We start from the raw sequence: 26,735 nt of genomic DNA on the forward strand, positions 1-26,735 counted from the left end.
TCTCAAGTTGGTTACAGGACTACCTATTATGTGCTTCCTCAGTAGGTGGGTAAAAAACAGCAGGAGAGAGATCATTGTAATCAGCTTGATTGAAACTAAAGCTTAAACTGATAGGAAATCTAACATACCAATAAAAACCTAAGATGACTGTCTTGCTATCCTCAGAGCAGCCCTGGTGTCACTGTGAGTTTGAATCCTTGGTCTCATCCATGGTAGCCCTCATACTTCAGACTGCCTGATCTATTTGACAAATGATTTTTTTTTTTTTTTGACACGGAGTCTCGCTGTCGCCCAGGCTAGAGTGCAGTGGCATGATCTTGGCTTACTGCAGGCTCCGCCCCCCGGGGTTCATGCCATTCTCCTGCCTCAGCCTCCTGCGTAGCTGGGACTACAGGCGTCCACCACCTCGCCCAGCTAATTTTTTGTATTTTTAGTAGAGATGGGGTTTCATCATGTTAGCCAGGATGGTCTCAATCTCCTGACCTCGTGATCCGCCCACCTCGGCCTCCCAAAGTGCTGGGATTACAGGCATGAGCCACCACGCCCGGCCGACAAATGATTTCTAAATGAAATTACTATATCAGGTATCCTCTGCCTCCCTTTTAAAAATCCTTTTCACTCACCATGCATATTGATGTTGAAGAGTTACACATGTAAAGCCCTTCTTGCTATAACCAGGCTCCTTATCAACCTGTTCCCCTCCACCCTGCTTCCGACCAATTCAAAATTACTCTTAAAGACTTAATTATGGCCGGGCGCAGTGGCTCACCCCCTGTAGTCCCAGCACTTTGGGAGGCCAAGGCAGGCGGATCACAAGGTCAAGAGATCGAGACCATCCTGACCAACATGGTGAAAGCCCGTCTCTACTAAAAATAAAAAATTTAGCCAGGCGTGGTGGCGTGCACTTGTAGTTCCAGCTACTAGGGCGGCTGAGGTAGGAGAATTGCTTGAATCTGAGAGGCGGAGATTGCAGTGAGCCAAGATTGTGCCACTGCACTCCAGCCTGCCAATAAAGCGAGACTCTCTCAAAAAAAAAAAGAATTATATATAGTAGGATGCCAATAATTCCTTCCATTCCTACTCAAACATGCTGTTTCTCCTATCAAGATGAATCTGTGTCCATCCACACTTGAATTTGGGCTAAGCTTTTTACTTTCCTTAACCAGGAGAATGCAGAAGTGATGCTTTACCACTTCTGGGGCCTGACCCTCTGAAAGCCTGGCAGCTTCCTTTTATTCTTTCAGCACCCTGAGCCACCCTGTAAGAAGTCTATGTAACTACCTTGTCTGAGAGAGGCCCAGCTACCCCCAGCCATTTCAACCACTCCAACTAAAGCACCAGACATGTTGGAGCCAGTTTGGAACATTTCAGCCTCAGCTGAGCTCCTAGCTGAATGCAGCCTTAAGAGTGACCCCAGCCAACACCAGGAGTAGCAAAAGAACCACCCAGCTGAGTCCGACAAACTGAAAAATAATAAATCGTGTTTTAAGGCTTAAAATTTAAACCTCTAAGACTTATGTTGGTTTTATTACAAAGCAAAAGATAACAGAATGTAAGCCAGAGTGTTACCCTCCTCCCTAGGTGTATTTGTATCTTAAATATTTTCTCTAAGGAATAGGCAGTATGTAAATCCTTTGCAATTTTCAGGTAAGGTGGCCCAAGGGAGGACGTTAATCCAGAAGGATCATTCCATTCATTCTATCAACAGAATGAATTCTAATTCATAACTTCAAGACTTCTATGATTTATAATAATAGTAAATAAAAGACCTATTTGCTAAAATATGTTCAAAGACTAAATTACATGCAGTTAGGGACTTGCCTATCATTCGTTGAACTAAGAATTGAATCACAATTTGAGGTATCAGCAATTTTGTCAACTGCCATCCTGTATTTCTGTAAGTTTCATCTAAGAGGAAAAGTATAAGGAAAAAAGAAACATCAGATCTTAGAACAACAGAATAAAAGAATGGTGACAAGTGATCTGGATGTAGAAAATTAGTAGGAACAATTTTATTTAGGTTAAGATTTTTGTTTTATTCACACAAAATGGGAATGCTACATTTGGGGGAGCTAAAAAACTGAGTCAACAAACTATTTTGTACAGAAGCTCCAAGGAAGATAAAAATGTTAGTATAGGAAATGCTTCCTGCCTTCAGTTGCTAGTGTAGGTAATTAAAGAATTGCAAGATGACAGGTACCTGGATGGCCTTGGCCATGCCAGCTCTTCCCCCTCTTGCTTGCAATTTTCAGGCAGAATGTACTGAGAACGCAACATCCTGAGATAAGGAGGAAGCTTCCAGAACAACCTGGGCTGCATCCTCATTTTTCCTAAAACAGGATGTTCTGCAACACTTGTACTCAGCAATCTCAGTTATACCCAGGGTATAAAACCCAAAGTGTTTTTGGAGTCCCTCATCTGTGCTGCAACATGGGGTATGTGCAGATGAGGCTCCATCTGCCCTGGACAGCTTTCCTGAGCCATGGGATCAGCTAACCATGGACCCTCCATTTCTGTGTATCTTTGCTGCCTATTTGTAAAAACTTTGCTTTGCAATAACTTTGCTTTACCTGACTTATTGTTTGAGTGTTCTGCCTCACCAGATTAGGACTAAGAACTTTTGCAAGAACCACTCAAGAGTTTGGCTGTTCAAAGTTTATAAAATAATATCACAAAGCAGCATAGTATTGTCATATTACTGCTACAGAATTCAGAGGCGGCAAACAAGTTGACAGACATTTTTGCAGGCTAGGATTTCAACTGTATCTTAAATAGATTTGAGAAAGCAGCATGAGGAAAGGATTTTAGGCAGGGAACAGGAGCAAAAGTGTGTCTAAATTAGTCTGTGATAAAACAGTTCAGTGAAAGACTAGAAGAATGGTACTTGGCAGTCAGGATCTGTGGTAGGCAAAATTCTAAGATGATCCCCAATGGTCCTTGCCCTCATAAAATCTCCCCTACATATATTAAAACATCATGTTGTATACTAAATATATACAATTTTGTCCATTTCACCTTAATAGAGTAGAGAAGGGGGAAATTTCCTAACTTGACTATGTAGGTAAAACGTGAATACGATATCACTCCTGTGATTATAGGTTTGGATGTGGTTAGGGCCGCCAAAACTCATGTTGAAATTTGGTACCCAATGTGGCAGTGTTGGGAGATGGGGCCTAGTGGACACTTTCTGGGTCATGGGGGTGGATCTGTCATGAACAGATTAATGCCCTCACGGTGGTGGCGGGGGGAGGTGAGTTATTGCTCTCTCAGGAATGAATTAGTTCTCGAGTGTGGGCTGTTAAAGAGTTTGGCTTTCTTGATTTGTCTCTCTTGCTGCTTTTCTCAACATGTGATCTCTATGCACACCCACTCCCCTTCTGCTTTCCTCCCTAAGTGGAAGCAGCGTGAGGCCCTTACCAGATGCAGCTGCCCAATCTTGGACTTTTCAGCCACCAGAATCATAAGCCAATTAAACCTCTTTTCTTTATGAATTGCCCAGCTTTAGGTATTCTGTTATAACAACACAAAATGGACTAAGATAACGTTATATGGCAAACAAAATTTTTGCAGATGACATTAAAGTTACTAATCAGTTGAATAAAAAGGGATATTATTCAGATAGACCTTATCAACTCACATGAGCCCTTTAAGTCTAGGCTTAGAGATGGAGGAATTCAAGAGATTTCAGCAGTGGAAATATTCTCCTGCTTGCCTTCAAGGAATAACTGCCATTTTGAGAGCCACATGGCAGAAAACTGTGGGTAACCTCAGTGTTAATGGCCACAATCAGTAGCCAGTAAGAAAATGGAGCCCTCAGTTCTACATTGGCAATAAATTGAATTCTGCCAAGGACTTGAAGAATGAGCTTGACTGAGGACCCCCAAGCCTCAGATGATATTGCAGCCTTGATATGAGCCTTGTGACACTGAGCAGAGAACTCAGTCCACCACAGCAGAAGACTCTTTCCCCAAGGAAACTGTCAGATAATGTGTTATGCTAAGTTTGTGGCAATTGTTACACAGCATTAGAAAACTAATACAGGATCCCAAAAGATAAGAGTTATCATCTACAGAAAATAGGTGGTATAATAAAGCTATGGAAGCTGTAATTCCACCTCTTTAGAAGTTAACTTGTGAAGGTCAAAGAAATTGCTGATAGCAAAATATGTGATGCTGGGGCCTTTTTCAAATTCCTCACTAACCTTCATTCATTCTCAGGCTCTCAGATCTACAGTCAGGTGGATCTGAGTCCAAACCTGAGCTCTACCACTTAGCAATATGATCTTGGCCAACTTACTTAACTAGCCAGAGCTTGGTAAGTTATGACGATTAATAGGAACTATGCATGTACAGGACCCAGGATGTATTAAACACTCAAGAAATGTTAGATGATGATTATGATGTCAGCTTTATACACAAGAAACAGGGTTGACCTCTATGCCCCAAAAATAAGATGCTGAGACAAAAGGGATTCCATCATTTGCCACTTCTCTATTTTAAAATTCTGAAACACTCCCTATTGCCTATGTCTAAACTCCAAGAAACTCTTACAACATGCCACTGACTTCGCCTTTTCTTTTCTTGAGACGGATTCTCGCTCTGTTGCTTAGGCTGGAGTACAGTGGTGTGATCTCGGCTCACTGCAATCCCTGCCTCCTGTGTTCAAGCAATTCTCTGCCTCAGCCTCCCAAGTAGCTGGAATTACAGGCGCCTGACACCACGCCCGGCTAATTTTTGTATTTTTAGTAGAGACGGGGTTTCACCATCTTGGCCAGGCCGGTCTTGAACTCCTGACCTCAGTGATCCACCCACCTCGGCCTCCCAAACTGCTGGGATTACAGGCGTGAGCCACCGCGCCCAGCCAACTTCACCTTTTCACTTATTATTCTGCCTGAACCAGCACCTGAGCTCCAAGCCTTTTTTTCACCTGGTTGGTTGCTCGCTCCTGTACATATGCATTCATATACCCCCATTATCCTGTATTTTAATTGTTAACCTGCCAATAATATCTCACTATATTGCACACTGCCCAATGGTTACATTTCCATACCCAGAGACTATCAGAGTACCAGGCAAAAAGCAAATAAGCCATATATTTTTAATGAAATGAATGTTCAGTCTTCAGGCCTTTAAGAAAAGCTGTTCCTGGAATGAAGAAAAAAAAACACCAATGCTGTGGTTGTTTCTATATTTCCATAGCGTGGTGTTTAAACACTTAGCAATTGCTCTCCTGCATACACTTGTGTAGAGAAGTGGTTAAACAATATTCTCATCCTTCTTTTCCCAAGGAGAAAACCAAAAGCATACCAACCTTAAATAACACACACAGAGGGCAATCTTGAAAGACCTAAAATGACATATCTAGCAAGAAGCTGGCAGCCAAGCTTGTCGCCTGCCTGCCTGTTGGTTCGCTAGTGGGAAGTGGTTCTCAAACTTTAATATGTATACCAGTCGCCTGAGGCTATTGTTAAAATGCAGTCTGATTCAGCAGGTTGCGGGGGGAGAGGGAGAAGAGCCGAGAATGTGCAGGTCTAAAAAAGCTCCCAGGTGATGCCAATGCTTCTGGTCTCCAGACCTAGACCTCTAGCCTAGACCTGTGCTGACCAGTACGGTAGCCACATGCGGCTATTAAGCCCCTGAAATATGACTAAATAAGCTGTCAGTGTAAAATGCCGATTTCCAAGACTTAGTTAAAAAAAAAAAAAAAAGAAACTATCTCAATGATTTGTACAGACCACATTGAATTAATATTTTCTGTATTTTGAGTTAAATAAAATGTACTAGTAGGGTTACTTCCCTCTGTATTTTACATTCCACACGTGGCTCGCATTATAGCGCTACTGGACAGCGGTGCCCTAGACTAACCGTCTCCATTCTGAAGCTTCCACTATTGTGAGACTTTAAGAATAAAAGCAACACCTCTCTTCCCATAGCTGGTTCAAAAGCACACCTTTTGTTCCCCAGCTATCTACCAGAAATAAAACGCAAAAGCAAAGATTTAAAAAACAACAAAACTGAGTCCTCTCACTTGTGCTTAAGCTCCACCTAAGCCACTGCTTTTCTCTCCCTCCGGTTCCCACGCTCCGAGATCGAATCACCCACAGAAAAACAATAACTAAAAAGCGATCTCCATCCCTGAAGCCAAGCTGGGAGAGGGGCCGAAGGTCGCGCTTCCTGGCGGCCCAAACCGAGGCGGAGGAAACCTGGTAGTCAGCGAGCTACGACCTCTCGGCTCCTCCTCCTGCTCCTCCTCCAGGGCCGACCTCTTCAAGATGGCGGGCGCCGGACACTAGCTTCCGCTTCCGGTGTGAGAGGCCCGGCCGGGGGGGCAAGATGGCGGCGGCAGTAGGAGTCCGTGGCCGGTACGAGCTGCCGCCTTGCTCCGGCCCAGGCTGGCTCCTCAGCCTTTCCGCCTTGCTGAGTGTGGCGGCACGAGGGGCCTTCGCCACCACGCACTGGGTCGTCACGGAGGACGGGAAGATCCAGCAGCAGGTAGCGGCCGGGGCGTCCCTCTTCTCCCGTGCCTGCCCTCGCTCCGGGGGGATTCCCCTGCTTGGCCCCTGGCTGTTGGGCTCCTCGCGGCCCCGCCCCCAGCCTACCCTCACGTGGTGTTGGCACCGCGACCCCGGACTCCCTGCATTCGGACCAGGCACTTCCCGCTCCCCACTTGTCTCCTGGTCCTCTTTTGGCCGCCTAGAAGTTCTCACCCTTCCACCTCGCGGGCCGCGCGCCGCGTGGGGAAGAGTCGCCCAGCTGCGGGGTACGGGCCCTGCGGACCTTTTTTAGCTCGGGGTTTAGAAATCACATTTTTCAGGATTCCTGCCTTTGGTGCCTCTCGGGTTCACGCGTCACCGGCCCTCCCCTAGGAAATAGAAAGCAGGTGGCAGCGCCAGGGTGTGCGCGAGTCCCAGGGTGTGACAGCTACTGCACCCCTAGCCTGTGGACCATTCGTGCTGCTCCCCTAGTCTCGTCTACCACATGGTGGATTTCGTTTCTGGTTGTGTTGGTTTCAGCTTGTACCGTTACTCAGGTCAGCAGTGGCTCATTAGAAACAACATAGAAACACTCCCCTTCCGAGGGAATGCTTGAAGATGCCGCTGGTGGCGTTGCCTGCATCTTTTCAGCTGTTACTGCCCTCGTTTCCCAGTGTACTTTGCTTTGTTTCTTTACCTAGTTCCTGTGACCCAGCCTCGCATGGAGGATATGCGATTTCCTGGATTCTTGTATGCCTGAACTAATTCCTCAGAGGCGAGACTGCTTTTCTTATGTAACTTTATGATTGCCTGCATTTTGTAAATGCTGCTGATGCCCAACGAGTGCGTATGTGTGTGTTCCGCTACAGAATATTGGTAAACTTACTGACTTCGAACACTTGAGAACAATCTTGAAGTGTCTGTCTAGCAAACATTTAGAAAGTGAACTGTGTGCCCCATGCAATTTAGCCCACTGATCTAAAACGTTTTAACTAGTGTGGTGGGAAATTACTGGTCCTTTGGGTTGTGTGTAATGAATCATGATAGGAACACATTGCAACGTTTAAGGTGAGGTTTAGATTTAGATTTGCCATGTAATGTAATCGCAAATTCTATCTCAAATATAATAAGTAAGTTAAGGATAATTGAAAATCCGCCTAGGTATTCATGAGTTGTTTTCAGCATATCTGAGAAAAGACCGTGTTCTTATTGGGTAACGTTTTCTATATGACATACATAAAGAACAGTTTCCTTTTCATTGCCGTACTAGCTGAGACTTTAAATATATGTGTATGTGTTTCACAAACCCAAGAAAACACTAAGACCATATATGAGTGCTGGTTGCTTCCACCCTTCTTTTGTTTCCTGATAGTGGTTTTCCCTGAGGTCTTTATGAAGACGTGGAATTAAGTCACTCCTGCTGCATTTTGGGGAGTCTTTCTCCTATTGGCTCTTCTGCAATATTGTTTTTGGCCACAGCTATTTATACTCTATGACATTGACTTCTCCTTCCCATTTTGGTGTCCTACCACTCAGCTGAAAAAGTAGCCTATGTAAAAAGTGAAAGCTGGTAGAAATGTTTTATGTATATACTTAACATTGCAATGAGAAAGTAGAGTGATTTTTTTTTTTTTTTAACAAATTCCTTCGTTTTGCACTTTGGATACATATGTATTAATGGGGGAAGGCAGGGGTTACTGGAAACTTGCCTCAGAGAGCGGGGAAGAGCTGAAGAATCTTTTGGAGCTCTGCCAAGTCACTCCTGAGCTAAGTAATTAGGCTTAAAGTTTAAAAAGCAAGATTTCTTTATTACATGACTTTTTAAGGGATCCTCTTCATTGAATTTTCCAATACTTTGCTATACATAACATTTATAGTGTTATGTTCAGGCAGCCACAAAATGTTATGCCAGAAGAAATAAGGTTGGTGTCTACAGTGTAACAATAAAAGGCCAGGGGAGGAAAGTTGGATTTAATCTGAAGAAAAGGCACCACATATAAATAAAGTAAAAGAGTTGGGTGCTGTGGTGAGCTGCTGAGTTCCACTCTGATAGCTGATTGTGCATGACCCATGCTTCCCTTCTTGGCGATAATTTGTATGCAGGTAGAATCCAAACTCTCAATTTAGATCGTGATTAATTATAACATTTGAATATACTGTACTTAAGGACTTGAAAGATCCCATTAGTATATGAAATCCATATATATTGCAGATTTGTACATTCAGAAACATAATTAAAAGCTTAATATATACAGTTGCTCCTCAGCTTGTGAAGGGGTTATGTGCTGATAAACCCATTGTAAGTCGAAAATACTGTTAAGTCAAAAATGCATTTAATGTACCTACTAAACATTGTAGCTTAGCCTAACCTACCTTAAACGTGCTCACAATACTTAACATTAGCCAAATTTGGGCAAAATCATCTAACAGCATCTTTTACAATAAAGTATCGAAATACCTCATGTAATTCATGAATACTTCACTGAAAGTGAAAAACAGTGGTTGTATGGGCACTCAGTACAGTTGCTACCAAATGCATATCACTTTTGCAGCATTGTAAAGTCAAGAAATCATAAGTTGAACCATCAAAAGGTGGGGACCATCTGTATACTTTGTCCTGACATACCAATTCTTGCTGCTTATTCTTGGTTACAATATTTGAATGAGAGCAAAAGTGTGATTTCAGTTTTAAAGTGACCTACTGCCAGGCAAAGGGCTAAAGGCTAACTGGATTAACAGCTTTTAGAAAATTAGAGTGGTACATACCTTTTGAGAACCTTTAATATTAAACATATCCAAATTAGATGTATGGGTCATTGTTTTCCACAGTCAACATAAAGAAGTACTTATGACTTAAAAATCTGAATTGTCCAAAATACAGATTTTAACAGGGACATTTTCCATCATTATAACTTTTTTTTTTTTTTTTTTTGAGATGGAGTTTCGCTCTTGTTGCCCAGGCTGGAGTGCAATGGCACTATCTTGGCTCACCACAACCTCCGCCTCCCGGGTTCAAGCGATTCTCCTGCCTCAGCATCCCGAGTAGCTGGGATTACAGGCATGCACTACCACACCTGGCTAATTTGTGTGTGTGTGTGTGTGTGTGTGTGTGTGTGTGTGTGTATTTTTAGTAGAGACAGGGTTTCACCATACTGGACAGGCTGGTCTTGAACTCCAAACCTTGTGATCCGCCCACCTTGGCCTCCCAAAGTGCTGGGATTACAGGTGTGAGCTGCTGTGCCCGGCCATTATAACTTTTTAAGTACAGCAAGGAGTCTTTCCCAGGAGAGATGAAAATTCATTTGATTTTTTATATTTCAAGGTTTAGCAGGCAATAAAGATAGGCACCCACCAGTTACATACCACAGACTTGTCAACATGCATATGTATTGGAAATGGTACATCCTTTGGTGGGTTGAAAAGGGGGCTTAAGTAAGAGCAAGGAGCATACATTCCTGCAGGCAACCTCTTCACAGTCAGAGCTGGGGCTGCTGCAGGCAGCAGCTGGTGTCCATTACTTGGCATGATGGTTGAAGGAATTATTTCTTTTTCTTTTAGAGATGGGGGTCTTTCTTTATTGCCCAGGCTGAAGTGCATGGTTATTCCCATGCATTGCAGCCTTAATTGATCTTCCTACCTCAGCCTCCTGAGTAGGTGGGACTACAGGCTTGTGCCGCCATGCCCGGCAAGTTGTTGCATTTCACAATCCCTGCCTCAGCTAGGAAGCATACCTTCCCCAATTTTTAGGTTATGTTTACTGAGCTGCCACTGAATTCCCAAATATGGTCCAGGGAATCCTGGAGCTGGGATGTGGAGAGAACATTCCCGTCACTAAGTTCCTTTTCCACTGGTGTCAGGGGAAGGCTAAGAGAAACCCCCTCTTCTCCTCCTCTCCGCTCTGTGCTGTTTTCCTAGCTTTGGGCTTTGACATACCTCTGATGCCCTAGTGTCTGTCGCTGGTACCTGGAACCTAGTAAGGCCATCTCACTTTAGTTAAGCAAGGGTCCTTAACTTGGACCCCATGGACTTAAGAAGTGAACTATTATAATCTAGTTACTAAAAGGATCGCTAGCGTAATCAGGCCTGTGGATCTTTTGGTTGACTTTGTGAAAAATAGGTTTCAAGATAAATTTTGTGTTGTTTCATTTTGATGTTTTTGCTTAATCACTAGTTTGGCAATATCTACTTTCTATATTCTATTTTCTATTTTTTATCAAGTGTCTGGCAATTTACTTGCAACAAAGGTTAAACTTTTGTGAATTTGCCTAAGAGCCTAACCACTCTATGGCACTTCATTTCGTTGAAAAAAAAAAAAATGTATGTTCCGTGTTCTAGGTAGCAGCTAACAGAGAAACTCTTGAAATGTTACCAGTTTGTTAGTTGTAGCCTTATTGAATCAAGAAGTTGTATTGCTAGTACTGAGTTCTCTGCCTCTGGATATTCTTTTTCTTCTTTTCTTCATCATTCTTTTCTTCTCATAAGCACTTCAGAGTGCTACTCTATACATAAGTGGAGGGCTAAAAATTTAAGTAAATTAAGAGTATCATCTGTATCAGCTGTCTTGTACATTTTAATATTTGTATTCTTTGTCACTATTTCCCTCTTCTCCAATGTTACTTAGAACTGTGGACTTTAAGATTTGGAAAACATTCTTAAAGATTATGTAGTACAACTCCTAAGAGAGAAAGTCACTCAAAGTCATGTAACTAATGTGTAGCATTTCGTGGCAATAGTAAGTAAAAATGGATTAGTCTGCAGTAGCATGCAAGTGAGCACCTTGTACTCAGTAAGTTTGAAGTAGATTTTTTCCTCTCATAACACCTACAAATGAAGGACTACAAAGAAACAAAAGCAAAAATGGAAATAATGAAGTAAAGGTATCTTCTTTTCCAGTTTGCTTTATCTCCATAGAATGTTCTGTGGTAACTTAAGATTCAGGGTAATTGGGTATGGAAGGGTCCTAAATAAGTGTGGGTTCATTCGGCATTTACTTAATCATTTTGCCCCCAGTCAGGCTGGTATCTTCGGAGTACAGATCCTCTTTTTGTTTTTATCACCCAGGCTGGAGTGCAGTGGTGTGATTCTGGCTCACTGCAACCTCTGTCTCCTGGGTTTAAGTGATTCTCCTGTCTCAGCCTCCCAAATAGCTGGGACTACAGGTGTGCACCACCACACCTGGCTAATTTTTGAATGTTTAGTAGAGACAGGGTTTCTTCATGTCAGCCAGGCTAGTCTTAAACTCCAGGCCTCAAGCGATCCTCCTGCTTTGGCCTCCCAAAGTCCTGGGATTACAGGTGTGAGCCATTGTGCCCAGCCATTAATAGATTGTAAGTGAAGGCCTGGTTTAATTTTGGTCTGATGTTAAGTAATTTGGTTAATCTGGGAGAGAGCATCCATATGGCACTGTGAAGCTGACAGCTTTATTTCTGTACTTTTCAAAAGTAACTCATCTTTTTTTGTCATAAAGGACTGTTTCTATGTTTATACACTTCCGGGATTTAGTTACACCTGGAGAGGTCATGGTGGTTATTCACTAATTTGCTAGGCATCTGCCAAACCTTTGCAGTTTGTCCAAGACCTTCGCTTCAAAATGATTCTCATTCAGTCCATTTTTTCAGATATTGTCCACTATTATTTTTCTTCTTATAAATTCCTGAGATTCTGACTTTGTTTATACTGTAGGGCAGTGAGAGGAGCTTGGAAATGTACAGAAATAAATTAGAACTTTAAATAATTTTCCCACTTTTTCAATTTTTTAAATTTTTATTTATTTATTTATTTATTTTTTTTGAGACAGAGTTTTGCTCTTGTTGCCCAGGCTGGTGTACAGTGGCACGATCTCGGCTCACCTCAACCTTCACCTCCTGGATTCAAGCGGTTTTCCTGCCTCAGCCTCCTGAGTAGCTGGGATTATAGGCATGTACCACCACGCCCGGCTAATTTTGTATTTTTAATAGAGACAGGGTTTCTCCTGGTCAGGCTGGTCTCAAACTCCTGACCTCAGGTGATCCGTCTGCCTCGGCCTCCCAAAATGCTGGGATTACAGGCGTGAGCCACCACGCCCGGCCATAATGTTTTTTATTTTTTAAAGACAGGTCACTCTGTCACCCAGGCTAGAGTGCAGTGGCACCATCATAGCTCAGCGTGACCTTGAACTCCTGGGCTCAAGTGATCTTCCCGCCACAACCTCCCTAGTACCTGGAACTACAAGTGCATGCCACCACACCTGGCTAGTTTTTTTTTTTATTTTTTGTAGAGATGGGATTGTACCATGTTGCTCAGGCTGGAGTTCAGTGGCATGATTATGACTCATTGTAAACTTGAACTCTTGGGCTCAAGTGATCCTCCCGCCTCAGCCTCCCATGTAGCTGGGACTACAGGCACGTGCCACCGCACCCAGCTAACTTTTGTATTTTTTGTAGAGATGGGGTTTCGCCACGTCACCCAGGCTGATCTTGATCTCCTGAGCTGAAGCAGTCACCTGCCTTGGCCTCCCAAAGTGCTGGGATTACAGGCGTGAGCCACCACGCCTGGCCAGCTCATCTCCTTCTTAACTTTGTTGTTTTTGTTTTTGTTTCTTTGCCCTTGCTCTTTTTCATACTCACCCTCTAGATCAGTAGTTCTCAAACTTTACCTTGTACAAAAATAATTGGGGAATTGGGAGTTGCTTACTTAAAATGCAGATTTCCAAGACACCCAGAGTATCTGATTCAGGAGGTTGGTGGTAAAGCCAAGGATTCTACGTTTTTATCAAACTCCTTAGGAGAGTACAATGCAGGTAGACCGCACATAGTCTAAGAAATTCAGTTTTAGATATTGCCATCCTTCCAGCTTCTGTTCCAGTTTTTTTAAACTCTGTACATACACCTGAGCATCAGTTACCACATATATGCTGAGAGTATCTGCATTCATTTTGTAACTTAGTTTTTTTTCTCCAGAGTTGTAGATTTAAGACCTTTTTATTTTGTTTTGTTTTGAGATGGAGTCTTGCTCTGTCGCCAGGCTGTAGTGCAGTGGTGCAATCTCAGCTCACTGCAACCTCCGCGTCCCAGGTTCAAGCAATTCTTCTGCCTCAGCCTCCCGAGTAGCTGGGACTAGGGCCTAGTGCCGCCATGCCTGGCTAATTTTTGTATTTTTAGTAGAGATGGGGTTTCACTGCATTGGCCAGGATGGTCTCAAACTCCTGACCTCGTGATCCACTAGCCTCGGCCTCCCAAAGTGCTGGGATTACAGGCATGAGCCACCACACCCAGCCTATAACTTTTAATTCCATGTGAATGTCTCCTAAGTACTTCAAGCTAAAATGACCAAATTGAAACTCATTTTTACCCCAAGCTTGCGTCAAGTCGTATTATTGCTAATGTAATGAAAGATACTACCAGCCACTGTTCATATGGTTTGGCTGTGTCCCCACCCAAATCTCTTCCACTATAATTGTGAGGCTTCCCCAGCCACATGGAACTGTGGGTTCTCCATTAAACCTCTTTCCTTTGTGCCCAGTCTCGGGCATGTCTTTATCAGCAGCGTGAAAACAGACCAATACAACTAACTACCTGTTTGTTCACGTCAGAAATCTAGTTGTCTTTAATTCCTTAGTCTCCCTTAGCCCTCACCAAGATCTTTGTTTTACTAATTATATTTTACTTCTTCCCGTAGCTACTATGATTACTCTAATTCAGGCCACCTTATTATTGCCACAGCTTCTTGTTCTTCTCCTTTGTTTTATTTAATTAAAAATTTTGAAACCATCCTGGGCAACATGGTAAAACCCCGTCTCTACTAAAATACCAAAAAATTAGCCGGGCATGGTGGTGCGCGCCTGTAATCCAAGCTACTCGGGAGGCTGAGGTGGGAGAATTGCTTGAGCCTGGGAAGTGGAAGTTGTAGTGTCCCAGGATCGTGCCACTGTACTCCAGCTTGCGTGACAGAGTGAGACTCCGCCTCAAAAAAAAAATAAAAAATTGAATTCAGAAATAATGTATGGCATTGTAAAAATAAACATCCACCATGCCAGCATGGGAATATTTAAAGTAATAAAGTGAAATCTCTCCACCTCTATGCACTCTCACTCCCCAGGGAAAGCTACTTTTAATAGTTTGGTGCATATCCCGGGACATGGTCCAAACTCTTTCTATTGACAAGGTTTTAGTGGCTGGGAGGGAGACAGATTCTTGAACATATCTTACGTGACCTGGCCCTTCCTCTGTAGCCTTATCTCTGGTCGTCCTTGAGTACCCCACCCTAACCCTAGAATAACACAGCCGTACTGACTTAGCTTTTGTGAGTATCCCCAAATATGCAGTGTTCTCACTTCTGGGCCTTTGCACATGCTGTTCTTCCCCCAGCACTCGAGTCTAGCTGAGTCGTACTCATCATAATATAAACATCATTTTCTCAGTGAAGCTTCTGGTATACCCAAATTTGAATAAGCTGTTCTATGTGCTTCCATAGCATCCTGAATTCCTTTATGAAAGGAGCTACCATACTATGGTGGGCCTGCCTACTTAGGTAAATGCCACACTAGACATTTCTCAGTGAATCCTTATAGTATTCAGTAATATCTTAGTCATCTGGGGACTAAGCCTAAAAGACGCCTCAGACTTCCATGTTTTTAAAGCTTTGAGTAACGCATTATTGAATCAGCCCTTAGGCCCTCAGAAAAGGCGCACAGTAGATGAGAAGACCCATAATTTCAGAGATCATTCCTGCTTATCTACTGTAGTCATGCTGTGTTATGCAAGGGAAATCATCCTTGCTGTCTTCATACCAGTTTAGATATATCTAAAAGGTCAGCTTTAATGTGCAGGCATCAAAAAGCAGAAAGTATGGGGCATCAAGAGACAAGAAAAAAGCAGAAGAAAATAATCAGAAAAAACAGAGGCGAGGTAGATGAGAAATGGCAGCTGCACTGTTGAGGAGGGATTAGAACCAGCTGTGGGGTTCAGCAGTTGTTGCAGTTTAGAAGCCACACTGGTGAAAGTAAACAGAAGGCGCTCTGATAGTGAAGAATAAATAAGAGGGCTCGCGAGCTGCTCACGTCAAAAATTAGAACAACTTTGCATTCCAAAATGTTAAGGAGCAGGGTGTAAGCTAAAACCTGCGTCTCAGCTGTACTCCTTGATAGCAGAAGTGAAAACAAGGGGAATGTGTGTGTGTGTGTGTGTGTGTGTGTGTGTGGCTCTTTTACAGACAGACACCCTAAAAGAGTTATCTGTGCTCATGGAGTCTCCTCTCTTCCTTTTTTAAGCTCCCTCCAATTCATCCTTCATCCCTACAACTCTTGTCAAGATACCCAGAGCCTATGCTCAGTTTTCACTAATCTTAAGTTCTTAGCAGCCCAGCATTTGTCGTCATATCTTACTCAGCTATTTTCATACATGCTTACCTAAAAGAGTGGCTGACACATAGTATACACTGAGGAAACACTGAATAAGGGAGAGAGAATGTGTGCAACTAAGCAACTTTTTACACCTGTAATAGCTCTTACATACATTAGCATACAGAAGAGCCAACACATATTCCTGGTTTTTCTTCTCAATCCCTGGTCCTGACTTCTCATTCTCTTCTGCTGAATTCGCCTTTTCTTGATGAGTGTTAGATGTTGGTGGGCCCCTTTTCTTCCCTCTGTACATATGTTCACCAGATGATCTTTTGTAGTCTCGGGGCATAAAGTACCATTTATATTCTAAAGACTCTCAAATCTTAAATGCAGTTTCAACTTCTTCCTGAACTTCAGACTCATATATCCAACTGTCTACTGAACATCACCATTTAGCTGTCATCACAAATACATCGTGTCCTAAACTAAACTCTTGATTTTCTACCCCACCACACCTGATCTTCCCCCATTCACAAAATTGCCCAGGTCCAAAATTTTGGTATCTTCTTGACTCTTTCTCATATCTCATACCCAACCTAGCAATAACTTGTCAGCCCTGCTTCCAGAATGTTTCCTGAATCCAGCCATGTCTTTCTACCTCCATTTCTGTAACTCCAGTCAATACTGTCTTCATCTCTTTGCAGAATCTATGCAGTGGCTTCCTACCTGGTCTCCTTGGTTCTACTTTTGTCCCCTAGATCTGTTATCTCCAGAGCAGCCAAAGTAATCTCTTAAAAAGCACAGCTGGTCATGTCACTCCCTTTGGGATAGGAGGGAAACAAAGAACATCAGAAAATCTTCAGTAGTTTCCCATCATACTTAGATTAAAATCTGGAGTTTTCCTTATGGCCCGCAAGGTCCTGTAAGGTCTAGAACCTGGCCCCTGTCTACTCCTCCAGCCTCAGGCACCACTTTCTTCCTTGTGTGGTGTGGTGTGGTGTGCTCTGCCTCAGCCATACCAGCCCTTGGAATGTTCTTCAAACCACCAAGCTTGATTCTGCCTTTGGACCTTTGTCCTTGCTTCTTCCTCTGCAGATGGCATCACGGCTCAGCCTCTCTCTCCTTTCAGGTCTCTTTTCACATGTCATCTCTTGTTCTAACTACTTTTATCTAAAACAGCATCTATTTGGGCCATACCTGTTGTGTCTTGATCCAGCTTTTCACTTACCTTCCTTTCAGAGTTGTAAATGTTCTACTTTATTAATTATGTTATTTGTATATGCCCTGGTGACATGAATTAGAAAATGTGGACTGGTAGCATTATTGTAAGAAGTTACTCATTTGTGGTTCATGTTGAAAATGGTTACTAACTTGCTTATCAATTAGGAGAATGGTGATTGTTTACAGACATGAATATTCTCATAAAATTGACTGCAACACTATAGATGTTCAAATCTGGATAACAACTGTGCAATACGTGTCCCATACCTAGGTTATTTTATGTAAATTTACAACTGTAAAGATACATTTGTATATTTCAGGAACTGTGAAAATGAGAAGGTAAAATCCAGTTGAGGGTAAAACTTTAGAGAACAGGGATATAAGGCCATGGAAATTCAGATGATAGTCAAGGTTTAGCATGGTAGTCAAGGTTTAGCATTTTCATTTATTTAAAGTTTGTTTTTTACTTTGATGACTTGATATCCTATAAGATTAAAATTGGTTTCTAATTTTTTTTTTTGAAACAGAGTCTCGCTCTGTCACCCCGGCTGGAGTACAGTGGTGCAATCTTGTTTCACTGCAACCTCTGCCTCCCAGGTTCAAGTAATTCTCCTGCCTCAGCCTCCTGAGTAGCTGGGACTACAGGCACACACCACCACACCTGGCTAATTGTTGTATTTTTAGTAGAGACGGGGTTTCACCATGTTGGCCAGGCTGGTCTCGAACTCCTGACCTCAGGAGTTCTCCCGCCTTGGCTTCCCAAAGTGCTGGGATTATAGGCTTGAGCCACCGTACCCGGCCTCTGATTTTTCAAAAATACTGTACAAGTACTCTAGCTTCAAAAAGTCATGATTAACAAATATATTTCCAAATCTTGGCAGTTCATTATAATAGTTTTCTCGATCTCATACAATGAAATGTTTCTAGTAAAAGATCTGTTTATATTACACATTTGTTTTGACGGTTATAGCCAGGAGCCCATGTGTGTCTCTCTCAAGAGAGGAAGCTGGGCTACTATTTTTGTGAACCTGTACTTCTCTAAACCTCAAAGAAGATGCAAGCCCATGATGGTTAGACTTGAATCCTGAAGAGATAATTCCGTGAGAAGTGGAGCAACAGACTTTCTGCCTGCCTCATTCCATCCCTGTGAAACTCATCTTGCTTGCCACCATAGTAGCCTGGCAGGGATCACAAACAGAAGAGTCCCTTAGGCAATCATTTGATAATAAGTTTGAGCTAGATTTGTGATAAGGGTAAAAATCTGAGGGAAGAAAGGTAAGGAGCAAGAAAATGCAAAAGATGTTGCGTTTTTGAGGTGTTCTACCTTGGTCCTTATCTGTGAGAGGAATTTTTTTTCTCTATGAGTGAATACATGAGGGAAAAATACAAGATTGTTCCTCAGACCTAAGCTTATATTTGTCATTACAGTTTGTTTAAGAAAAAAAAAAACAATAAAACATGTTACGTAGTGTTCTAAAGTTTCAGTGTTAACAAGATGACCTGTGGATAGCACATTAAAAAAAAAAGAACACTTTATAAATTTAAATAATACATGTTCACTGTAGAAAAAGTTAGAAAACACAAACAAGAAGAGAATAATCACCTAGAGTCATATCAACTGGAAACCACATTCTTAAAATATGATATATAAACTGTCAGATAGTTAAAGAGAGGCAGCAAGTTGTTTGTTTGTTTGTTTGTTTGTTTGAAGATGGGGTCCCTTGTCCAGGCTGCAGTGCAGTGGCACGATCATGGCTCATTGCAGCCTCAAACTCCTCAAGTGGTTCTCCCACCTCAGTCTTTCAAGTAGCTAAAACAGGCATGTGCCACCACACCCAGCTACTTTTAAAAATTGTTTTGTAGAGATGGGGTTTTGCTATGTTGTTCAGGGAGGGGAGGGGGGTCTTGAACTCCTGATCTCAGGTGATCTTCCTTCTTTGGCCTCCCAAAGTGCTAAGATTACAGGTGTGAACCATCACACTCAGGTGAGATTTTTTATAATACACGGTGAATGGAAAAAACATCTCAGTTTCTCCCACTGATCTCTTACAACATGTTTCTGACACCACCAACAAGCAAGCAATCAGTTCTGCAGCTGTCACTGACTAGGTGGCTTCCAGTTCAGTTCTGACATTGTCTACCTGGCAGTGGCATCAGATCCTACAGGTCGAGAGCTCAGTGCCACAAGACTCCTCCCACCCCATTCAGTCCCAGCCTCTTCTGACCAACCAGCTTCAAGCTGGGGCTCCCACAGCTGCCTCTTTGGGTTCAATTAATTTGCCAGAGTGGCTCACAGAACTTAAGGAAACTTACTTATATTTACTGGTTTATTATATTAGAAAAGACACAGATGAAGAGATGCACAGGGTGACGTATGGGGCAAGGGGTGTAGAACTTCCATGCCCTCTCCAGGAACTTCCACGTGTTTGGCTCTCTGGAATCTCCTAAACCCAGTCCTTTTGGGGTTTTATGGAGGCTTTATTACATGGGCATGATTGAGTAAACCATTGGCCATTGGTGATCAACTTAACCTTCAGCCCCTCTTCTCTCACCAGAGGTTGAGGGGTGGGGCTGAAAGTCCTAATCATGCCTTAGTCTTTCCAGGGACCTGGCCTGATCCTGAAACTACCTAGGGGCTGCCAGCCATCAGTCAAGTCACTGCTGTACAAAAAGACAGCACTTTGGAGATTCTAAGGATTTTAGGAGTTGTATGCCAAGAAAAGGTGGGTGGGGTGGAAGACCAAATATATATTTTACAGTATCACATACACAAAAGAAATACATATGGCCAAGAAAGAGACTGAAATGTATTCATGGCCTGACGCAGCAGCTCACCTGTAGTCCCAGTTACTCTGGAGGCTGAGGTGGGAGGATTGCTTGAGCACAGGAATTCAAGGTTACAGTGAACTATGATCACACCACTCCACTCTAGCCTTGGTCACAGAGCAAGACCCTATCTGTTTAAACAAGAAAGAAAAAAATGTGTATATTCACGCTTATTTCTGCATTCCTAAGGATGTGTAGGAACTCAGTCACTGTTGTTAGGAATTTAAGTTGATTCAACTGTTCTGGAGAAAAGCTAGCAAAAACTGTAAAATTACAAATGCCAAAGAAAAGTGTAGTTCCTTTAACCTAACAGTTTTCTTTCTGTTACAGGAAAGAAATAATCTGATAGCTGTCTAAAAAGGTTTGTGGGTTTTTTTTTTTTTTTCGAGAAGGAGCCACTCTTGTCGCCCAGGCTGGAGTGCAGTGGCATGATCTCCTTTCACTGCAACCTCCACTTCCTGGGTTCAAGCGATTCTCCTGCCTCAGCCTCCTGAATAGCTGGGATTACAGGTACCTACCACCACACTCAGCTAATTTATTTTTATTTTTATATATTTATTTATTTATTTATTTATTTATTTTTGAGACAGAGTTTCACTCTTATTGACCAGGCTGGAGTGCCTGGCTCACTGCAACCTCCACCTCCCGGATTCAAGCAATTCTCCTGCCTCAGCCTCCCAAGTACCTGGGATTACAAGCATGTGCCACTATGCCCGGCTAATTTTTGTAGTATTAATAGAGATGGGGTTTCACCATGTTGGACAGGCTAGTCTTGAACTCCTGACCTTAGGTGATCCACCCGCCTCAGCCTGCCAAAGTGCTGGGATTACAGGTGTGAGCCACTGTGCCCAGCCAAAAGTTTTAGTATAGGATGTTCATTGTAATATTGTTAAAAAGGGAGAATAACCAAAAACCTGAATTTTAGTTAGGAACCTGGGTAAATAATATTAACCACTAAAAATATTGACATAGGTCTGTATTTACTGGGAAGTCTGACAAAGTATAGAGAGGAATAGAGGAAGGAAATAATATAGTAGATATATTATTATCCTATTTTTGTGAAAATATTTACCTACAAAGCTCTGTATGTTTGTGTATGTATGTAGAAGTTATCCTGACATGATATATCTCTAACAACAGATATCTCTGAAAGTGAAATTTCAAGTAATTTTTATTTTCTCCTTCATATTGTCTGTATGGTACTGTGTTTGTTTTTACAGTAAAATATATTTAGTTTATAATTCTAAAGATTTTGTTAGTATTAAGTAGCTTAAAGATAAAGAGGGCTGATTTTGCCATGAACAACATAACTGCTCAGAAGTAGCCACTGCTAATTGGAGCCTTGGTTTAATTTGACAAATTGACAGTTTAAAAGAAGCTTTTTTTTTTTTTTTTTTTTGAGACAGAGTCTCGATCTGTCGCCCAGGCTGGAGTGCAGTGGCACAATCTCTGCTCACTGCAAGCTCCACCTCCCAGGTTCACGCCATTCTCCTGTCTCAGCCTCCCCAGTAGCTGGAACTACAGGCTCCCACCACCACACCCGGCTAATTTTTTGTATTTTTAGTAGAGGTGAGGTTTCACCGTGTTAGCCAGGATGGTCTCGATCTCCTGACCTCATGATCCGCCCACCTCAGCCTCCCAAAGTGCTGGGATTACAGGCGTGAAACACCACACCCGTCCCTAAAAGAAGCTTTTAATTACAGCTTTGGAAAATATTCCTGCCCAGTGTGAGTACGAATTTATATGGGCAAATTGAAAGAATGATAATTTCATATATTTGAATATCAGACTATTTCGGGGCTATAGGTCTGGCTAGTAAAAATGTGATACTTTTATGGTAACGTTAAGTCTTTTATAGAAGTAGGATTTGAAAATTAAAAGGAATTTTAGAAATTTGCTTGCATCCGTTCAGTTTTTAGATGAAGAAACAGAAGCCCAGGCAGGGAAGATGATCTGTTTAAAGCCATACAGCTAGTCATAGACTGGTCAGATGCATATTTTGTTTCTGATCTCTGGTACCTTAGCCACTTCACCTTTTTTTTCCAAATAGTCATCAGTGAATGATAATGCTTTAGCAGATGGAGTATCTAATAAATGTGGCAGAGTATCTAAGAGATACTGTCCTCAAACAATCAACAGTATATTAAATGCCTAGCATATACCTGAAGGCAAGTTACATACTGAAGGTAGAAAAAGAAATACATAAAAAAAATTTTGTGGGAAAGCACTCCCTATTCAATAAATGGTGCTGGGATGACTGGCTAGCCACATGCAGAAGTATGGAACTATATCCCTACCTTTTACCATATACAGAAATTAACTCAAGATAGATTAAAGACTTAAAGGTAAGAAATAAAACTACCCAAAAATCCTAGCAGAAAACCCAGGAAATATCATTCTGGACATAGGCCTGGGCAAAGAATTTATGACTAAGACCCCAAAAGCAATTGCAACAAACCAGAAATGGACAAGTGGGACCTAATTAAACTAAAAAGCTTCCGCACAGCAAAAGAAACTATCAACAGAGTAAACCTGTAGAATGGGAGAAACTATTCTCAAACTATGCATCCAACAAAGATCTGATATCCAGAATCTTAAAGGAACTTAATTCAACAAGCAAAAAACAACTCCATTAAAAAATGGGCAGACACGAACAGGCACTTTTCAAAAGAAGACATATATGCAGCCAACAAATATGAAAAAATGCTCAACGTCACTAATCACTAGAGAAGTGCAAATCAAAACCACAATAAGATACCATCTCGCACCAGTCAGAATGACTGTTACTAAAAAGACCAAAAAAAAAAAGATATTGGCAAGGCTATAGAGAAAATGGAAGGCTTATACACAGTTCATGGGAATGTAAATTAGTTCAGGCCCTGTGGAGATTTCTCAAAGAACTTAAAACAGAACTACCATTTGATCCAGCTGTTCCTGTACTGATTATATACCCAAAGAAAAATAAGTCTTTCTACCATAAAGACATGTGTACTCCCATGGTCATCACAGTGCTATTCACAATAACAAAGACGTGAAATCAACCTAGGTGCCCATTAACCATGGACTGAATAAAGAAAATGTAGTACATATACATCATGGAATACTATGCAGCTGCAAAAAAGAATGAAATTATGTCCTTTGCAATAACATGGATGTAGCTAGAGGCCACTATCCTAAGTAAATTAATGCATAAACAGAAAAGCAAATACTGCATGTTCTTATAAGTGGGAGCTAAATATTGAGTACTCATGGTCATAAAGATGGGAACAGTAGACGCTGGGGACTACTAGAGGGTGAAGAGTTGAAAAACTATGAGGTATTATGTTCACTACCTGCATAATGGGATCATTTATACACCAAACATCAGTGACACACAATTTACCCATTTAACATGTGCACACATACTCCCCAAACCTAAAATAAAATTTGAAAAAAATAGATAGCTATATGTAGCAAAAATTGGTACCTGGATTTTGAATGATTTATATGTATTTAAATTTAAACCAGCTGTGATTATGATCAAAAATGTTTTGGAGAGACAGACATATAGTAATATAATAAATGCTATTACAGAAGTGTGTATAAAGTGCTATGAGAGCTCAAGAGAAGGATGTCTTCACAAAAGAAGTGTCATTTGGCCTTCATGTACAGCACATGGATAGAAGTGCATTCCAGGTAGAGGAAGCAGTATGTGCAAAGGCACAGAGGCTCTTAAAAGAGCCACAAAAGTAATAAGATGCCCTAGACAGAGGGACATCGGTGAAAATTAGGTGGAAGTTTAGAAATAACACATCAATACTTTCTGTATTGTAAAGTTTTCATTGGAACGTTTGGGCAAATCGTAAGGGCTGCAGATACAGTTTGATTCGGGACTCAAATAGTATAACAAGGATTGGTTTTTCTGTTTCTGTTTCTTTGCTTCTTCATCCCCATTCTCAGGCCCCATGTAGATACAAGATGGCTAGTTACCAATAGCTCAAAGTTCTGGATTAGAGTCTCTTTAGTACCAACCGACCTTACTGGAGTAGTATCTTAGAAATAATCACCATGACCAAGGGAAAGGAATTCTCTGACAACGGCTTCCCATATGGGGAAAGAAGCAAGTGAGGTGCTTTTACCACAGGGGGGACTTATGGATATTGGATAGCAAACACTACAAATACTCACTAAACAGAACCATTTCAGGTTTTACATAGAGGCAAAATCTTGGAGGCTTTGAAGATTTTGATTTATGTTTTCCTTCATATTGTCTTAATATTTAAATAACTATAATTCTGAATTAAAACATTAAAATTATTTTGTCCCTAGTTTCTAACTTAAGGGGAAAAATTTTAAATGAGAATGGCATAATTTAAGATTATATTCATTAGTTTCCAAGTGCTATTTGGAGAAGAGTGAGTTTCCCATGTTGCTTTCATGTACTTAGATGAATACCATTTTTAAAAAAACAGTAAAAGTGTTCAGTATATATGAAGAATAAGTTGCACATGAGAGCTTGAATTAATGTTACAACAGAAATGTTCAGTTTTCTGCCATAAAGAATAATTAAAAAGTGATTGACTCAAACTTGTGTTTGTAGGACATCAAAAATGTTTATACTCTTAGATTGGTTAAGTTTAAAATGTTCACCCTTAATCTGATTTGGCAGTGAAATAATTACCCTCATGTAGTGAGTGATATTTCCATGTTACCATGTGAACTTACTGAATTTGTTGAGATAGGGCTCCAGATTGGAGGTGTAGATATTAACAATATCTTGGTTAATTAAAACAACAAATAGCATGAAAATAATTTGATAGGAGTAAAATATTTACTCATGTTATATATAATTGGATACATGTACAGGTTGAGTATCCCTAATCTGAAAATGCAAAATCCGAAATGCTTCAGTGAATTGAACTCAAAAAGTATCGGATTTTGGAGCATTTCAGATTTCAGATTTTCAGATTAGGAATATTCGACTTGTACTTACGTAATATATTCAAAGAAAAATGAAATTGAATTGCCTTATATGGCTTGTCATTTTTTTATTATAATAAATTGCTACAGTAACAATGAAATTTTGTTTACTTGGAACTCTTAGAGAATGAATCATTCTGAATAATAGAATTCCATAGAGCCTCATTTCCAGATATTTGATCAGGTTTTCCCTGTAGTTTAACTTTTTCTCTAAAATACTTTTCATAATTTCTTCACCTCCTCAAAGTAAGTGAAAATGATTCTAATTTTTCTTTACAATTCAGGTTATTATTTGCATCATTTATTGTTCTGTGCAGCAATGGAAGTTTGTAGGGTTGTTTATCCTTTGTGAAAAAGCCATAAAGTGCTCTGAGATCTTGTGTGTTCATTATGTCCTTTTTAACCTACCTCTCTCTAATTCCTGTCTCCTTTTTGCTTCTGGACTTATAGTAGCCTCTTTTCAATGCTAAAGACTTTGAAGGCATATTACCATTCTTTCACACGTTGTATATGACACAGGAGTACATAGACTCTAAACATCGACTCATAGTGGGCCTGGCTTATAGAAGCTTAATAAACATTTATTGGTTGAATGGATGTTGTAACGTGGTCATGCATTGCTTAAAAATGGGGGTGTGTTCTGAGAAATGTATCAGGTGATTTCAGCCTTGTGCAAACATCATAGAGTATACTTACACACACATAGACTGTACAGCCTACTACACACCTAGGCTACCAACTTGTACAGCATGTTATGGTACTGTAGGCAGTTGTAACACAATGGTAAGTATTTGTGTATCCAAACATAGAAAAGGCACAGTAAAAATACAGTATTAGGTTGGGCGTGGTGGCTCATGCCTGTAATCCTAGCACTTTGGGGGCCGAGGCGGGCGAATCACGAGATCAGGAGTTCGAGACCAGGCTGGCTAACATGATGAGACTCCATCTCTACTAAAAATAGAAAAACTTAGCTGGGCGTAGTGGTGGATGCCTGTAATCCCAGCTACTCGGGAGGCTAAAATACAGTATTATAATCTCATGGGACCACCATCACATATGCAGTCTGCCATTGACTGAAATGTTATTTGGCATATAACTGTATTTACAAAGTTGTCAAACATACTCTGATAATCTTCTAAGAAGGAGAAGTATTTGAGAAGTGAGAAATTCACATTAACATTTCCCAAAGACAATTGTCATACATCTTAAAATTTAAGAACTTGAAAGTACCTCAGAAAACACGTATGTCAGGCTGTAAGTCTTCTGCAGTCAACTTTTATCTGGCAAAGATCTTTGCCATTTGCTGTCACCTCAAAGAGAAACACAGCTGTCAGTGAACTCCCTTCCTTCTGCTAATAATTTTATCTTTATGCCTCCTCCGTATCTTGGCGGAACTAAAACCTTCAAGGAAATGATAAGTACTTCCTCACAATTGAATGTTGACCAGATCCATGCTATCAAAATATTGTTAAACTTTGTTATCTAGTAACTTTTTAATCTAAAGCTAAGATTATGCTTTAAATAGTTCTTTCAATCTTCATTTATCTCATTTTTTTCTTTCTTGCAATTCTTCAAATATCAGGTAAACAGACTGGTTAGGCATTTTGTTTTTTGGTTTTGTTTTGTTTTGTTTTTTGTTTTTTTGAGACAGAGTCTCTCTCTGTTGTCCAGGCTGAAGTGCATTGGCGCAATCTCGGCTCACTGCAGCCTCCACCTCCTGGGTTCAAGCAATTCTCCTACCTCAGCCTCCCAAGTAGCTGGGACTACAGTCCTGCACCACCATGCCGGCTAATTTTTATATTTTTAATAGAGATGAGGTTTCACCATGTTGGGCAGGCTGGTCTCAAACTTTCACCCTCAGGTGATCCACCTGCCTCGGCCTCCCAAAGTGCTGGGATTACAGGCATGAGCCACCGTGCCCAGCCTTGGTTAGGCATT

The 26,735-nt window shown here is 41.3% G+C and overlaps 2 protein-coding genes across 5 annotated transcripts in view; both read left to right on the plus strand.

Annotated features, from left to right (window-relative positions):
• API5 (apoptosis inhibitor 5) overlaps positions 1–1,480 on the plus strand; it is a 32,424-nt gene extending 30,944 nt beyond the window's left edge. The window contains exon 14 of the mRNA XM_030829730.1: positions 1,245–1,480. Within this exon, the coding sequence (XP_030685590.1) occupies positions 1,245–1,252 (8 nt within the window). The 3' untranslated portion in view covers positions 1,253–1,480. The remainder of the gene's footprint in view (positions 1–1,244) is intronic.
• A 4,788-nt stretch (positions 1,481–6,268) lies between these two features.
• TTC17 (tetratricopeptide repeat domain 17) overlaps positions 6,269–26,735 on the plus strand; it is a 126,094-nt gene continuing 105,627 nt past the window's right edge. For all 4 annotated transcript variants that reach the window (XM_004090705.3, XM_030829731.1, XM_003254450.3 and 1 more), the window contains exon 1: positions 6,269–6,491. In XM_004090705.3, coding sequence (XP_004090753.1) covers positions 6,333–6,491 — 159 coding nt within the window. In that variant the 5' untranslated portion in view covers positions 6,269–6,332. The remainder of the gene's footprint in view (positions 6,492–26,735) is intronic.

This window comes from Nomascus leucogenys, chromosome 15 (assembly GCF_006542625.1).
Source record: "Nomascus leucogenys isolate Asia chromosome 15, Asia_NLE_v1, whole genome shotgun sequence".
In the NCBI taxonomy this organism is placed as follows: domain Eukaryota; kingdom Metazoa; phylum Chordata; class Mammalia; order Primates; family Hylobatidae; genus Nomascus; species Nomascus leucogenys.